The 17,733-nt window shown below is 40.1% G+C and overlaps 2 protein-coding genes across 2 annotated transcripts in view; one reads left to right on the top strand and one right to left on the bottom strand.

Annotated features, from left to right (window-relative positions):
- LOC139739447 (large ribosomal subunit protein eL36-like) overlaps positions 1–17,733 on the bottom strand; it is a 182,279-nt gene that overhangs the window by 16,324 nt on the left and 148,222 nt on the right. The window lies entirely within an intron of this gene.
- Positions 1,919–17,529, top strand: LOC139739442 (long-chain fatty acid transport protein 6-like). The gene is made up of 9 exons (XM_071650053.1): positions 1,919–2,611; positions 3,713–3,922; positions 4,760–4,918; positions 5,683–5,807; positions 10,230–10,430; positions 11,095–11,188; positions 11,811–12,009; positions 14,487–14,584; positions 15,379–17,529. Exons 1-9 carry the CDS (start codon positions 2,116–2,118, stop codon positions 15,684–15,686), a joined length of 1,890 nt encoding a protein of 629 aa, XP_071506154.1. The 5' UTR covers positions 1,919–2,115; the 3' UTR covers positions 15,687–17,529.

The raw sequence follows: 17,733 nt of genomic DNA on the forward strand, positions 1-17,733 counted from the left end.
CCTCTGTCCTTCTTCCCTTCCTCACTTCCTCTCGAGTCCATAATCTAGCTATCCTGGCTAAATATGATGTGTTCATAATGGAAATGCTTTTTGTAATCTTATGATTATTTTATCTGTATTGTGTATGTGTTATATTTTTTGTAACATCGTGCAATTCAGTCTCTGACTGCAATATGCGATTGAAATAAAACCATTATCGAATTGAATTGAGTGTTGGTTAGCTGACCTTGACATCCCCCACTCCACAGAAATAAACATTATTTTATAAACAAATATAGTTCTGTGCCCTACCCCCGGGAATGTCAAGGTCGATGGGGGACGGGAGGGTGGCAAGATACCTCTCCCATGTTAGAGGGAGGGTTTTTTCTTTTTCTTTTTCTTTTTTTGCATTTTTAGAATTGAAATTCAACAATCTGGCGCACACTTCTGTCATGTCTGTTGGAATATCTGAAAATTTGTCAAGCAAAGAAGTGAAAGTCTGTGGAAGGAGACATAGCAGGATGATGTGGGAGGGGATAAGCCCTATTCTCCCTCCTACATGAGGGAGCTGAGATTCTGTATTTTCTTATTGCAGTTAAACGTTTTTGTGTACACATTTTGTGGCATATATTTCGAAAACTCGAAAAGGGTTGATTATAAGGGGATATTCCCCTTGTACATGAGGGAACTTTCGATTTTTCGGAAAGTAAGTGATAAGCCTAAGTCTTGTGCACTCTGAATTATTCAGAATCTTCAGGGGGCGACTGCCCCCATCCCCCCCCCCCCCACCTGCTTTTGCTATACGCCGGTGCTTATAGACGGGAACTTTATGTAAAGGCGGAATCTTTGGATATTCAAATTCATGAGTGTTTTGATTTCCCCCCCCCCCCGATTTTTTTCTTTTTTTTTTTGTTGTTCCGCGGCCCCTGACATATTCCTCAGAAACCCCATCAGTTGCAGAGACTCCAGCCCTGCCGTCTTTACAGGGTGGGGGGCACATCCCAATGACAATGCCCTCGCCAAATCTGCTGACAGAAAAAAAAGTCTCCATATTTTGATATTTTTGGCCACGAATTTGTTCTAGCGACAAATCAAAGGCTTGGCTTCTTTTTCTTTTTTTTTGCTACGAACATCACATTTTCATTTGCCAGTCCGGGGAGGGGATAAAACCTCCGTGAACCGGCCCCCTAACCCAGAGACTCCAACTCTCCCGCTTTCAACGGGAGATTTCCCGCCGAAAGCCAATTTTTGCAAAATCTCCTGTTCTCCCGCTTGAGATTTAATTTCTGCCGCTTGAAATGATTTCTTACTCTGTGTCATCGTATGTTGTAAAATAAGCCTTAGATAGCACGAGATAACATCTAGGACCCTAGAGTTGGATCCCGGCAGCAAGGAACTTCTCGCTTCGCGCACATCAAGTTGGAGTCTCCCGTTTGCTAGGGGTTTCAGGCGGGAGAATCTCCAGATCAGAAGGTGCTTGGGGTTGGCGTCTCTGTCACCCCGCGTGTTTTTTTTAGACGGCGCAGATTGGGGACCCTAAAAATCTACTGGGGATCCTATCCCTAAACCTAACCCTAATCCTAATCCTAATCCTAACCCTAACCATCAAACCCTAACCCCAACCCTAACCCTAACCCTAACCCTAACCAAAAACCCTAACCCAACGTTTTTCCCATAGGTTTAACACGCGCCATGCCCCAATCTGTGCCGTCTTAAAAAAAACGCGCCCCGCACAAGCAAAGTGAAGACTTGCCTGAAAGGTGGGATGGGGGCGTTGTTCGGTCGGAGGCTCGCTCGCTCGCGCCGCGCGCTAGACTTTCCCACACATGCATGCGGCCACACATAATGCCATCGATACAGACGCCCAGCGCCTACACGCATCTTATGCACAAAGCATTTATGACACCACTCAAATGTGTTGATCGTAGACAGACTTCGGGCTACAGCGACAACCCGGGAAACGTACAACCAGACAATTTCGACAGAAAGTTAATCGTGTTTAGCTTCTTTGATTTGCATTGGACAAGGAGCGTCAAACACTGACTGACTGCTCAACCACACCAACCAACAAATATCCAATAATCAAAACCGGTGATTGTCCGACAGCAGTGCGGTAAGTACCGGTACCACTCAACTATGCCGCAATCACCGGGGATCGCTCGGCCAGCCGCGCTGGTCGCTGCCTCTGCGGTTCCTGCCTCGTACTTCTGGCTACGTTGGCGCTACCCACAGTTCTGGAAAGATGTCAAATTTCTGTCACATCTTGCGAAACTCAAGTCCACTCTCAGGCATGACCTAAGTTCCGATATTACGGTTGTGGATCATTTTGAGCGTCACACACAGGCTAATCCTTCGCACCCCTGCATTCTGTTCGAGAAACAGGCTTACTCTTACGGAGATGTACAAACCAATGCTAACCGTGTAGCTCGATGGGTAACTACGGCAGACCCAAACCTGCGTAAAGGGGATGCGGTTTGCATACTCATGCAGAACAGTCCTGTTTTGGTCTGGACATGGCTTGGTTTCTTAAAGAAGGGCATTATCACCAGCATGCTCAACTTCAACTTGAAAAGCACAGCTCTCCTACACTGTATTAAAGTTAGTGAAGCCAAGAAGCTTGTATTTGGAACAGGTGAGATGCCTTCTGTTGTTCTTCACTCCTTCGTGTTAGTGACATTTAAATTTATTTAAATTTGTTTATCAGTATCACTGTAACACTAACAGTTGTGATGTTTTCATTAACTTACCTGTAAAGTAGAGTTGTATTATGAAACCTAGTCTGATATCTGGCATATACAGTCAGATATTAAACACTTTACACAGTTATCACAGTAATGCTGCCAAGAGGGGTCAGTGACAGTAGTGCATTCAAGACAATAATGAAAGCAGTCAATGGTCAATTCAATTTGAATTTCAAGATGTCTGTGGTTGCAGTACAATTTACCAAGATTGAAGACTCCTCCCTGTTTTGTCTGTCACATTTGGTTTGATGTTTTTTGTTCCAGTTTTGCTTTAGTTTATTTCTCTTTCCAAGATTCAACTTGTTCAGTGTTGTAGATCATTGTTATCTCAATTTTGTTTTTTGATTTATTTACATATATCAATGATATATTCTTGTTTGCAGATATGTCCACCTTTCTCCTGTTCCCCTTTTTTATTTCCAGTTCTATGTTGCTTTCACTTTTCAGCTACGGTAGTTTTAATCGTCTTAGACACTCTCATTCATATTCTCTTTTAGGTTCAGGATATGCTCTACATTCATCTTTATTTACATGTGCATGTATCCTTCACAGGTTGCCCATCCATGATCTTCTAATAAAAGGGATAATCACTGACCCTTTCAGGAACCTTCCTTTGTCTCTGCTCACTCCTTTGCTTTCACCCCCTTTCATACCAGATTGGCTCCCTTCTATCAAGACTGATCTGCCCCTTGTGTTCCTCTAAGTTTACCTCATGTTTATAGTCCCCACATCTTGGACTTTCCTCTCCAAAACCATATTGTAGACAATCACTGGGACTTGTTCCCAAAGTAGGGACCCTAGATCAATTGTTTTGGAAGTACATGTATTGCCTGTTTGTTTAATAGTGAGAAATTACCCTTACCCTGTAGTACATGTAATTTGAAGAGCAAAATCATTGAGTGCTCCATTTGAAAGATACTGCTTGTCAAGGGTCATGGAGTACATGCAAGTCTGTCTCATCTCTTAGAGACGATGTGATTTCACCCTTGCAGAGTTTCTTGGCCTGGTGCAAGAACTGCTGCCAGAGCTCCGGGCGCTCAACATCGAGCTGTGGATGGTGAACGATTTCCAGGTGTACGGGGTGGCCCCACCCGTGGGCGTCGTCCCCATGGATCTGTCAACGATGTCCGGTGAACCGTTTCCAAGCGAGCCTATGAGACTGGAGGAGACTGCTGCATACATCTTCACTTCTGGCACCACAGGTATTTAAAACTGACAAAATGTCTCAGTTTCTATTTTTTAAAGCAGTTGGAGATTTGTAGAATATGGCATGCATGATTTTAGTTACAGCTTTGGTTGTTAAAAAAAGAATGAGTTCTTTGCATTGTGCTCCCCAAATATGCATGTGGTTTAAGTGAATGCTGCAATATCAGTAGAACACATCAGTGAAAGTGAGAAAAATTGGACAATCCGTTGAAAAGTTTTGAACTTTTAAAGTTTTGGTGCCACCAAGCTGGATGAGAAGACTTTAACTGTCTGTTATGTCACAGCTGAACAAAGATATTTAAAAAAATGCAAAGAGAATTTTAAAAGATTAGCATAATGAAAGAACAAGTGGTGACCTTCTTTCAGAATGCAGAAGAAATTACATTACCCTTACCTGTTGAGGATGAGCCGTGAGTATACTCGTGCAAGTGTCTACACTTGTATGGGATAAAAACAATGTGTACTTTTCATTAAAAAAAGACATTTTTTGGAATTTTCATCATATTTCTTTTATATTGTTGTTTTGCAGTAATAAGAAGAACTGTTGTAGTCTTCTCGTCCTGCATTGTGTTGTTGTCACACAACATTCTGAGCATAACATTTTACTCATGTATACATGGGGAGCTATCATCCTTTAGAACATGTTTCTGTGATACCAAGCTGATAAATCAATTGGGGGTGGGGGGGGGGGGGAGGTGAAGTGCCCTCACTTGCGCATAGACAATTTTCTCTTTAAATTCATGTTTGTACGACAATGACAAAGATTTACATTGTATCTAAGGTATGGCCATTGCAGATTTGATTAGAAAGTTTTGTTATCTTTCAATGCCCAGGGTTGCCAAAACCAGCTACAGTTCCACACAGGAAGATCATCCGAGGGGTTGCCATGCATTTCTTCTCTGGGCTGACCCCAGATGATGTGTACTATGTTACCCTGCCACTCTACCACTCAGCTGGACTGGTTCTAGGTTTGTCCAGCATGTGGTACTATGGTAAGCATGTCTGATGCTTTATGCATTTGATTTATTTCTACAGGTATCTGCATGCTGTAGCCATTTGTTGTGGTACACAGGTGACTCCAGTTACACCAAAGTCATCAGGACCAGCAGTTTTCTTTCATTATATCAAAGTTTCATTATAGCTGAGCAAACAAAGCATTTAGAGATAAGTAGATTATTTATTTTTGGGATGTTAAGATTGACTTTGTAGTAACAAAATTTTGTTATAACCATGTTCGTTATATGGAGAGTGCACTGTAATTATCTCAAGTCTTAATATCTTTTATGTGGTGATTATTAAAGTTACCTACTGTACTACCCCAAGAAAACTTATACTCTTAAGTCCTGTCTAGATGCAACTCAGCTCAATGAAAACCCAACCACAAACATGGGCAATGATATGGAATGAAAAATAAAAATAAATCCAAGAGCTATAGAACAGAAGGGTGGGGTTGGAGGGGGGGGGGGGGGGGGAGGGGTTGAACAAGAACAACTCTGAACTATCAACCTTTTTCAATCAATATTGCCAAGTACCAGGCTTGCTGTCAGGTGAATGTGCTACCTGTAGCAAGCAACATTCATAGGAATTACGTGATTTTTCATTTACACCACAATTGCTTATCTTATTGACTTTATGATTGTACAAATGACCTTTTTCTTCCCATAACACATAATATGCAAAGCAAAAGTGCAAACTGGCTTAACAGAAAAAATGAAAATTGAAACTAATGTAAGAGTACTTCTTATGCTGCATATAGGTGCTACCGTCGCTCTTGCCAAGAAGTTTTCTGCCAGCCACTTTTGGGATGATATTCGGAGGCACAACGTGACAGGCTTCCAGTACATCGGCGAGCTGTGCAGATACCTGTTGGCACAACCAAGGGTTAGTACATGTTTTTTTTTTTTTCATTGTGTTGATACTTATAATGATTTTACGTCAATATTACCAGTAAGTTATTCATGTAATGTCGTATAGTGACCACCCAGCTCAAAACCGACAAAAAGTTGCAGGTTTGGATGCACTCGGCTGTGCCTCATGCATGCCACACAATTGTAAATACCATTAAGTGCGTTGCATCTCCACTAATGCTCTTGCACAACTGTGCACTACATGTATTTGTATATTAATTCAAGAAAACAGAGGATTTCAATTCCTCTGACCACTCTCTGAAGCCATCATTTTCTGCGGAAAAATTTGAATGAACACTGGTATCATTCAATAGAATAGTTTCTGCACAACGCTTTTTTGAATGTAATATACTTTGTCAATATTGTGTGCAGATCTCATTTCCAAATTCATATTATCATTGTCAATCCCAGTGCACATTGAAGAAGACAGGAGCTGCAAGAGCACAAAACATTGTTCTTTCAAATCTTGAGCACTACATTTGTAATCCACGTTCTATGGTAGTTGAGTGTGTAACGTGATGAGCAAAATTTCAAAGACCTGTGCAATGTATGTCAACTTTTCATTGTAGGCTCAGCTGTAGTTTGGAAAGATAAAACTGCTTTCTCTTGTGTAAAGAGATTACTGTAAATCATGATATACTCGCGGCATGAAATTTTCGTGAATTGGAGCCGACAGCCTTTTTCGCAGCATGAAATTTTCGCGAATTGCCTTTGGCATTCAATGCACATATATACAATGTAGTGTAGGTACACATGTAAGAACTTTCATGTGCATTTGAATTTCACGAATCTTGGCTCTCGCGAAATTCGCGAAATTAAGATGCATGCAGACATTCGCGCAATTAAAATGCATGCAGACATTCCTCGTTTTACAGTATGTGTGTATCTCATCAAGGGTCAAAGCAACCACAATGCTGTTATTGAAAGAATATTGTTTGACTTGTCAGAGAGCTTCAGAATTAGGCAAGAAAATTTTATGTGTGACTCTCTAGGTAGATTATGGGATAGATTTAAACCTTTTGCATTTCTTTCAAGCAAAGTAGTTCAGTCGTTCAAAATGTCAGCTAAATATGATAATGAAATAAGACTGCCTTCATACCGGGGTTGTTTAGAACCCTGTGTATATGGATTTTACACATGTATGTGTGTGTATTCACATGGACAGTGTGAAAAAGCTTAGGTCAATATTGAAGCGTAAGTCAATGAGACACTTGTGTGGATAATGATCAGATTACAGGCCTAGCGAATAAAGTGCTTGAAAAGTTCAAAAACCCTCTTCAGCGTTTTGTCGATTCTAATTCTTTTAAAATACTTCAAATACATACGTAGTGTAAGTGGTATTGCACGCTTTCTTTTGTAGCTTAAAGTTTGGAATTTGTATGTCTCTGTCAATTGCACAGTTACACTTCATGTGGTTGTTTTGAATTGTTATTTCACTAGCTCTGTGCCTTGAAAAATATATCAAATGTGTGTGCTGAGGGTAGATACATTGTTACGCATTGATGCATCATGCATGTGGTACTAGTGCTCTGTGGCCCTGACCAAGAGATGTATATCAGCTTTACATGCAGACAAGAATCAGAGTGAAGGTCGAGAAGGGGTCGTTTGACTCCAGTGTCACATTTGGGTTATCTCTAGAGTCAACAAGGTGGTCCATGCCCAATATCAGACCAGGAGCAAAGTCTGTGTGATACACCAATTAATTAGCTGGTTTTTACTAATGGGGATGAGGCTTTAGAGTAACTGCAGTGCACTTGTTGCAAGATAAGATACTTTGATATTTCAGTCCTTTGCTTTCTTTAGTACCATATTTCTAAAATGTCTTATGAAGTGATTTTTTTTCTTTTGTCAGTTGTTTTGTTAATTAAACAAACATTAATGAGGGATGCAGTCTGGTAATAGTCAAAAGAAAATCCTGGATATTGAAGACTAACTTTTAGGTGATTATAACACAAGAAGATGATACTTGTGAATGAACAGCTGTGTTATATGTTGAACATTTTTTACCATCATGGGTATGCTGTCATAATTGCTTTGTGTGTGTGTCTATGTGTGTGTGAAATTGTCTTCTATTAGCACTCCTCTTGTCTTTTAATTTTGATTGTTTGACGAAAGATATTTACTTTAGAAATTATTTGAGACTTTTGACTGTACAGAGGTCTTGCTTTCTGACTCCATGTACTGTACTCCATCTGAGAAAACTGAATACAGTACACTCCCTTTATAATGAACCAGTTATAAAGACCCACTTGGGACTGAGGTCTGGGGACATGTTATATCTGGAGTTGACCATAATAGTTCCAGCAGATCTTGACATTAGGTTGTCTTTCAAATCATCCTCAAACTATATTCAATCATGAATGCAGATCACAAATCTATGATCCTATTTGCTTTATTAGCTCACCTGAGTCAAAGGCTCAAGTGAGCTATTGCGATTGCTCTTTGTCTGGCGTCCGTCGTCCAGCGTCCTGCGTCGTCCTTCGTGCGTAAACTTTTTACATTTTTATCTTCTTCTTGAGAACCCCATGACCGATTTTCACCAAACTTGGCAGGTAGCATCCCTAGGGGGATAGGATCTCAATTTGTTCAAATGGGCACCATGGCCCACCTGGGGGGCCCCAGGGGGGGGGGGGGGGCAAACCCCATAAAATTAAGGAATATTTAAAAATCTTCCTCTCTAGAACCAGAAGTGATAGGAGTTAGTAAATACTATGAGTTAGTACATTGTTGACTGTAGTTTCAAGTTTGTTCATGGGGGAATCAGGGGTGCCCCCCTTGGGACCCAGGGGACGGGGGTGGGGAGGGGTTCTAATGAGGCCTAAATTGTACATTTTCATCTTCACTTTGAGATCCCCATGTCTGATTTTCACCAAACTTGGTAGGTAGCATCCCTAGGGGGATAGATCTCAATGTGTTCAAATGGGAACCATGGCCCACCTGGGGGGCCCCCAGGGGGGCCCAAACCCCCTAAAATTAAGGAATCTTTAAAAATCTTCTCTAGAACTAGAAGTGATAGGGCTTAGATAATACTATGAGTTAGTACATTGATGACTGTAGATTCAAGTTTGTTCATGGGATTTGGGGAATCAGTGGTGCCCCCCCCCCCCCCCCCCCTTGGGACCCAGGAGAGGGGATGGAGATGGGTCCTGATGGGGCCTGAATTGTACATGTTCATCTTTTTCTTGAAAACCTCATGATGAATTTTGACCAAACTTAGCAGGTAGCATCCCTAGAATCTCAATTCCTTCAAATGGGCACCATGTCCCTTTTGGGGGGGCCCCCTAGCCCCCCCCCCCCCCCCCACACACATTAAGGAATATTTAAAATCTTCTACTCTAGAACCAGAAATGATAAAGCAAAGTTAATACCATGAGTTTGTACATTGATGACTTTAGTTCCAAGTTTGTTCATTGCAGAGCCCCCCCCCCGAGAGTTGAGGGGGAGGGGGATCCATATGAAGACCTAAGTTTTCAATGTTCTCAGGTAAGAGTGTGCAAGAATGCATGGAAGGTGAAATTGCGATACTCAGGTGAGCGCGTGACCCCCGGGTCTCTTGTCTTTGCATTTACAATCTTCCACAAAGATCAGGTCAGTAGGTCAGGATTTAATTTTATCTGCATTTCATCAATTGTAGCTATATGCTTCAAACTTGGTATGGTGGCTAGCCATGATAAGACAGTTTTACATGTTTAGGTGCTAAATAGCTGCTGTAGAAGTGCAAGATTGAAGGTCAATGAGTTTTAGCTTCAGAAAATTTAATGCCTGTCCTAAGAGATTTAAGTGGTGAAATTTTGTAAGAATAGATCCTTTTCCATTATTCCGTAAGAGCATTTCACAAGTATGATTTTTTTTAGAAGGATTTATAAAATCAGGAGACACATTTGCAGTCATAGTTTTAAGTCAGTTCATGAGACAATGTCAAAGACTGGTGCCGTGCTTGTAACTGGCACTGAGTGCACAGCAGGGGTTACAGTACAATGCAGTGACAGTATTCGACAAGCGGCAGTATTGACCTCATTGTCGGTCAATATCAATTAAACAAACAACACGTGAAGGGATATTTTACTTGTATTTTGTTTTATTTCCTTATCAATTTCCTTTGTAAGTATGAAACATGACAATGCCATACGGTACATATAATGATGATGTTAGTAAATTGGTTATAACTGTGTATATCCCTAGAAAGTGCTGTATTTGAGCATATCTCTCTTATCCGGCCAAACCGATTATCCAAACTCCCACTGGTTCCGACCTGGCCCGATAATCAAGGTTTTACTGTACCTTGATTTGATCACAGTGTGGCAGTCAGTGGCATAATGATTATCACTTGACACTTTGATGTCCATGGTTGTATTCTGATCATCCACATAAATTTTGCCCCCTCTCTTCTGTTCAGCGCATGGATGATGGCAAGTACCCGCAGAGATTGAAGGTTGCCTGTGGAAACGGACTGCGTCCAGAAATCTGGGAGGAGTTTCAGAAACGCTTCAACATCGATAAGATCATCGAGGTGTATGCGGCCACGGAGGGAAACTTTGGCTTCATTAACTTTGAAGGGAAGGTGGGGTCCATCGGGAGGTACCCCTGGATAATGAGGGTAGGTGCTTCTCATTATTTCTTCTCCCACTATGTCTGTAGACAGAAACAGAATGATGAAAACAAACAAACAAACAACCCTAGACCCTTTCCCTGACCCTAATCTTAACCTACATCCTGGACCTTATCCTGAGCCTCACCCCCTAACCCTTGCCCTAATTTACTATTACCTATCACTATCAGTATTTTTATTTATTTTTTATTTTTTATTTTCTTTTGGGGGAGGGGTAATTTTCCTCAGGGGATAATTGTCCTGATACACTTGTGATGAGTAGTGGTACATACACTGTATACAAATAGCAATATACAGGGTTAATCTTGCTGGTAGGTCTTATGATACTGTATACACTCTTAATAGCAAGTCTAATTTTTTTGCAAATCAAGACTTTTACACAGTTTCATGTGTGGTGAAATTCATAATCATGGAGTACAGAAATGAATGCAAAAGTGTACTCGTGCGCATTACATCCATTTCCCCTTGAGAGTTTATATTTTTACAACGTGTTGCAAAACTTGAGATTAGCGCCTGACTTTTGAAATTTGAGGAAATAAAAACCTCACAGTATATACGGCATATCTGTATACGGTATTGTATATTTGTAGATTTCTCGAAGGTCAGTGACTAGCTGTAACTGTGTGCATTTCATATGGTTGCTCCATCTCAGAAACTTCTGGACAACATAGAGCTTGTGGAGTACGACTACGCGTCTGGAGAACCAAGACGGGGCAAGAATGGATTCTGTGTCCCTGTACCAATGGGTTTGTGACGTTTCCTCACGTACCTTTGATATCTGTTTCTAATCGGTCCTATTGTCAGTTGTCTGCATTGGAATAATTATCGGATTATTAAAGTGCACTAGACATATTCATTTTCTTCACTGAATGTAAGGAAACTATATGCTAAACTTATGGACATGCCAGCATGTTTATATGTGTTTTAATGGACATGTGAGCTGTAGCAAGAGATTTTTTTTTTTAATTAAAAAAAAAATTTTTTTTGGGGGGGAATATGACATGGTTTTTACATTCCGTGACTTTCACCACTTTGGAGTCGCAGATTTGCATTAAAGTTGCCTATTCAGGTAATGTGAAATGCTTTCATATCAGGATATAGAGAGTATGCCAAGAAGATAAAGACTGTTTTTGAGCAGATTCTTAAAGTGAATCACCACTCTGTGTGTATTTTGAGACTTGTTGTCATGTATTTTTCTCTTCTTCCTTTCAGTTGTTAGTCCCATAGATCCCTAGACTTTAGAGTATATGGCACAAAGTCTCCTATGTGTGAATGTTTCTGTGTTTGAGATTCTTGACATGCCATGCATTTGTTGGTGTTTTATTCCTTTTAACTGTTTTTTTTTCTTTTAATTTCTTGTGACTGCAGGTCAGACAGGCCTGGCCCTGTTCAAAGTGGACAAAGAGAACCCCTTCACTGGCTACAAAGGTCTGAGGAAGATGAATGAGCGGAAGATTGAGAGAGGTGTGAAGGTCAAAGGTGACGTCTACTTCAACACGGGGGACCTCTTGAGGATGGACGAAGAGGACTACGTCTATTTCATGGACCGAGTTGGAGACACATTCAGGTACGCCTTGGAAGACAGCAGAGAAAGAGTAAAAATGATAGTGAAGTGGAGAGAGAATAACAGTTTGCATTTTCAAGGTTAAAGGGGATGGCTATTAAACTGATCAGTGGGAATCAGTGGGAATGCTGGAGGATGATTGTTCCAATCCTTGTGGGATTCATTTAAGAGTACATTATATATCTATTGTTGTGTGAACATTATTTGCTTCAGAATGGTCTCATATTCAAGTAATGTGCAGTTTAATGTTTCCAGGTTAGCATGCCTGGTCAGTGACGGGGCATTAAACTGCACGTTACTTGACCATGAGACCGTTCTGAAGCAAATAATTTTCACACAACAGTAGATATATAATGTACTCTTAAATGAATCCCACAAGGATTGGAACAATCATCCCTCAGCATTCCCACTGATTCCCACTGATCGGTTACTAGCCATCCCCTTTAATGCTACAAGTCATACTTTTGTTTTGCTTTTTTAAAGGTATCTTATAGAAAATGGGTTATGTCACGGACCGAGTCTGGATATAGTTGGGTCCAGTCTAGAAGAGAGGAGAGAAAAAGTATGGAGTGAAGTAGGAGAAGTGACAGAGAAGTGTGAAACATTTTCCCTTTTCTTAGTCCACGCCCTAGCTGTAGCAAGATTCACATATTTGTGGCTTGTAGCAATATCAAACAAAAGTACGGTAGTCCCAGTCCAGTTTATGTGTCATATTTTCTTAGTTATGAAAATATTATATGTTACTACCCTTATTATACATTTATTCATTTGTTTATTTATTTGTTTATTTATTTATTCACATATTTGTTTGTTTGTTCATTCACTCATTCACTTATTCACTCATTTACTCATTCATTTATTCATTCATTCATTCATTCATTCATTCATTCATTCATTCATTCATTCATTCATTCATTCATTCATTCATTCATTCATTCATTCATTCATTCATTCATTCATTCATTCATTCATTCATTCATTCATTCATTCATTCATTCATTCATTCATTCATTCATTCATTTATTCATTCACATTTTAATCCGCTATGTAACACCTCTCATGTAGGGTGACAGGTTTGGGAGTAGTGTCTTCCGAGCTGTCTGGAAGAATTGGTCAATGAAGATGACATCGTAGAGAATTGTATGATGAGCATATTTGAGTCCCTGATTTAGGATGCCTCAGCTGTGTCAGAGTTGTGAAGTTTGAGCAGATCAAAGAAGGATATCCACACCGGGGATGGCCTGTTCATTTCATGTTGATAGGATCATATTTCCTCAGTATTTATGTGATTGTGCTATCCCTCTATGGATCCTTCAGGGCGATCATGACTTTTGCTGCTCAGAAAAGGTAGAAACAGTTTTGTTTCTGTTTTTTATGCCTCCGCCAACGAAGTGGCCGGAGGCATTATGTTTTCGGGTCGTCCGTCCGTCCGTCCGTACGTCCCTCCCGTTCTGTTTTTGTCGATATCTCAAGAACCGTGTGGTGGTTTTACATCAAACTTGGTATGAGGGTATATCCTGGGGGGATAATACTTTGTTAGGATTTTAGGGTCACGGGGTCAAAGGTCAAAGGTCACAGGTTATTTTGTGAAAAAAAAAGGTTGAAAATTCATGTTTTTCTCCATATCTCACAAATGGTTCAAGGTATCTTCATGGAACTTAGTATATATGCTTGTTCCAATGGGCAGTGATTATCTAGGGAAGTTGGGGGTCATGGTTCAAAGGTCAGGAGGTCAAAGGTCAAGGTCAACTCCTCAAAATATCACTACTTTCCTTATATTTATGCAATGCCTGAAGGTTTTTGTTTTGTTTTTAACTTGATGTATGCATGTATTACCCAATATATATTCTGTGGGAAGTTTCTTGCCAAAAGGTCAAAGGTCAAGTGAAAGTGCTGAATTGCACTTTTTCCTCCATATCTCAAAAGTAATTCAAGGTATCATCATGAAACTTACATATTTATGCATGTTCAACCTAACAGTGATTCTCTTTGGAACTGTGAGGTCACAGGTCAAAGGCCAGGTTTAGATAATGCTATTTTCCCATTTGATACTGAAGTTATACTTTTTCTCAATACCTTGAAAATTACTCAATGCATAAACTTATAAAAGGGTCAAAAGTCAAGTAAAAATCATCAGTTCCCCAAATACCTGCACTCTGACATTTTAATCATTCATCCAATTGAACCTAGTTCTAGGAAAGTGAACATTCAGCACATTTGTGGCAAACCTGTCATTTTAATATTTTGCCAATTGTGTGAAACTGTCATCACACATTGTCAAGACATTGTACTATAGACCTATTAGGAGAACCATGCATTATGGCGGAGGCATATCAGTCGCCGTAGCGATATATCTAGTTTTTTTTTAATTCATGTGATTGACTGGAAAAAGATCTCAAATTGTTCAGGCTTCAGAAGTTTCTTGGTGGTCCTTAAATAGTATTTTTTGCAGTTATGTTTGTTCTTTTCTCTCTTTGCAGGTGGAAGGGTGAAAATGTGTCCACGATGGAAGTCTCTCAAGTTCTCAGTTCTTTTCCGGCTATCATGGAATCCAATGTGTATGGTGTTCAAATACCAGGTAGGCTATATATTCAAGGGAAACTCCACCCGTATGTTGACTTCAGCATGTACACACGTCACTTTTGAAGAGATGCAATTTTTAACAGTTTTGATCTTATGCAACAGAATTCTTTTGCCACTACTGTAATATTGCCGTCTTTTCCATTGAAAATGTGCACGCAAGTGTATTTCTCTTGAAGTTGCAATCACAACAATATCATCCTTTGTCCTGTTCACAAATTGAAGATCCTCCCTTTAACCTGTTGAGGACAGTTTGATTTTGCTACAACACGCATTTCCCATTGAAGCTTGCGCGAGTATACTCGGGACTCGTCCTCAATGGGTTAAAACTCAGCAAACCCCTCTAATCACAGTGCTTGTGTTTGCTAATAAGATGCTTTACACCCCCAACAACACAATGCAAGTGACTCCCGTTATATCGAAGTCCTCAGGACCGATAGTGTTCTGTTGTTGTATCAAAATTTTGTTATAACTGAAGGGAATTAGGCACCATAGACCATAATAATGGTAAGATTGGGATCGTAGATTTTTGCTCCATTGTAACAAAATTTCTTTACAACAGTGTGCCCTGTATGTTTATCACAAAGTGATTGCATTTGCTGCAGAAGTTGATCATCTTTGATGTACTGATTTTGAAGTGACCAAGTGGTTGCCCTTGATGTGACAGCTTGGTAGATATTGCATGAAAAGTGTGGCCTTTGTATTGTTTTCAAACTTTCGTAGACTGTCGAGAAGTACCCATTATTATCCTCAAGAATAAGGCTTTCCAACTGTCCATTATGCACAATGTAGGCAAGGATGGCCGCGCAGGCATGGCTGCTATTGTACCACATGAGGGCATGGAGGTGAACATGCGAGACCTGTATGCTCACGTCACCGCCCAGCTGCCGGACTACGCCTGCCCCAAGTTCCTTCGCGTCATGGCCCAGCTGGAGATCACGGGCACGTTCAAACACAAGAAGACAGAACTTGTCAAGCAGGGCTTCGACATGCACTCCATCAACGACGAGCTTTTTGTCATCGACCCTGTGGAGAAGGCCTACACCCCACTGACCAGCAGGCACATTCAGGTCATCATGAGTGGACAATCAAAACTTTAAACTTTGGTCAAACAATGAAACTTTCTACATGCATCATTAACTCGCTCCATCAGAGCATGTGATGCCAGGAATGCTCGACTGCTTTATGCAAGGTACACAGTAACTCAATTAGTCAGAATGGCTGCCACTTTTTTTTTGCCCTTGTACCAATGCATACAGTATTACATTGTAGAGAAAGTTGGGAGTCCATGTTCCTAGATTTCCAGTGATATAATGTCTAAACAGTTTTCTTGTTTGAAATATCACTTTCACAGGGAAAGTCACAATTTTGAAATGATTCTGAATTGTGCTCTTTCACGAAAATCTTTACAATCTGAAGGGCATATGGGGTAGCAAGATAGCTTAGGTAATGAGATTTACAAACATGAGAACACATTGGGTAAAGATATATCTAAACCTAATCCCATGCTTTATCAGAGCAAAAGGGTACATACAATAGTGCCAGACTTCAGCCGTGATCTGGTGTGTCAGTGTTTGAAATGTCATAGTGAAAGACAACAGATTTGAAGTTTGCAACTTCTCTGTGCTGTTGTTTGTGTATCTGTACAATGACAAGCATGCACTGAATGTATTTATGCATCAGCAATTGTGCCAGAAGCTACAGCTGGGGAGTAGATTGAACATGTGGGAAGTTACGTGGGGGTGCTGTGGTATAGTGAACGAGACTACTGACGTTCAAACACCGGTCCCGAGTTCAAATCCCACCAAGTGCTTACATCCGTGGACAAGTTTTTCCAGGATGTCCCTCTCTACCCGGGTTCATATCAAATAGGTACCTGGTAATGCTAGGGTGACGGTTAATTGCAGGGCCCTCTGGCAAAGCAGCGGCAATGCTGAAGAGACTACCCTGGGTAGATAAGGCCATGTTATTGTATCATAATTATTACCCTTGGTGAGCTTAAGAGTAATAGGAAATATTGTGCCAACATGTGGATGAGTAAATCCATGCAATATATAAGTGTGTGAAAGTAGAAATGGATATCATTGGTTTCAGAAGGGGAAAAAACCCGACAAGAATCATATGTTTTCTCAACTCAGCACTTTTCATGGGCAATATCGCACGACTGATTACGGAATCAGACTATACTCTCAATGACATGCAAATCAAAATAATGGTATGTGCTGGGTTTTTCCTTAATTAACCCGTTGAGGACGGACTGATTTTGTAATAACACTCATTTCCCATAGACAATTGCCCGAGTATACTCGGGACTCGTCCTCAACGGGTTAATGTTTAAATTTCATGGCCATTTTTGTGGTTTTTGATTGTTCATCTCTTATTCTCTTCATTATACAATAATTATAAAGCAACTGCATTGAAAAAGTAATAGCTTGTGTAGTAATGTTTGTGTCTGTTGTAAAATTATCAATTCTGTTGTACTGTCTTCAAGTACTTACAAGTATTCTTTCGTGGAGTTGCGCCATATTGGCAAGAAGACATAGTAATTGGCAATAAGCTTGTGATGTTTTTAATATGCATATATGTGTAGTTATATCACCTAGCCGGAAGACCCAATGATGTACAATGTATAATGTTGCCAAGCTGTCGTGGTATATAAAGGCTAGTGGTTGAAAAAATTCAATTAAAAAATTTCTAAAACTAGGTGTGGTTGCAAAACTGCCCTTCATTTTGAACAGTATTCCTGAACAAGCACAGACAAAAACAGGGAAGAACTTGATCGAACATTTATTGACTATTTTTAATACTGTAATAGTGTACATATACAAGATGTCATTTCTATTTTACAAAATGAGATACAAAAACTAGAATTGCAAAGAACTTGTATGTAAGAATTGCTTCATGTAATTTTGTCACATGTGTAGTGCAAGCTGTATTCCTTAGATCGTACCGTTATGATGGTAGTGACAAATCTTCTTCATATAATGTGAACTGTTTAAGTGAAATTTGTTTTTCTGTACACAGTTGACTTGTGAAACATGAAGTACATTGTCTATAATATTACAAACTCTCTGTGTAGGAAACTGCATTCTCCAGCACAAAGTAATAATACATGTATATTATATTTTCTCTCTATTCGATTATTTT

This window comes from Diadema antillarum, unplaced genomic scaffold (assembly GCF_040938485.1).
Source record: "Diadema antillarum isolate AM-2024a unplaced genomic scaffold, OU_Dant_1.0 seq00000798_RagTag, whole genome shotgun sequence".
NCBI classification, from domain to species: Eukaryota; Metazoa; Echinodermata; class Echinoidea; order Diadematoida; family Diadematidae; genus Diadema; species Diadema antillarum.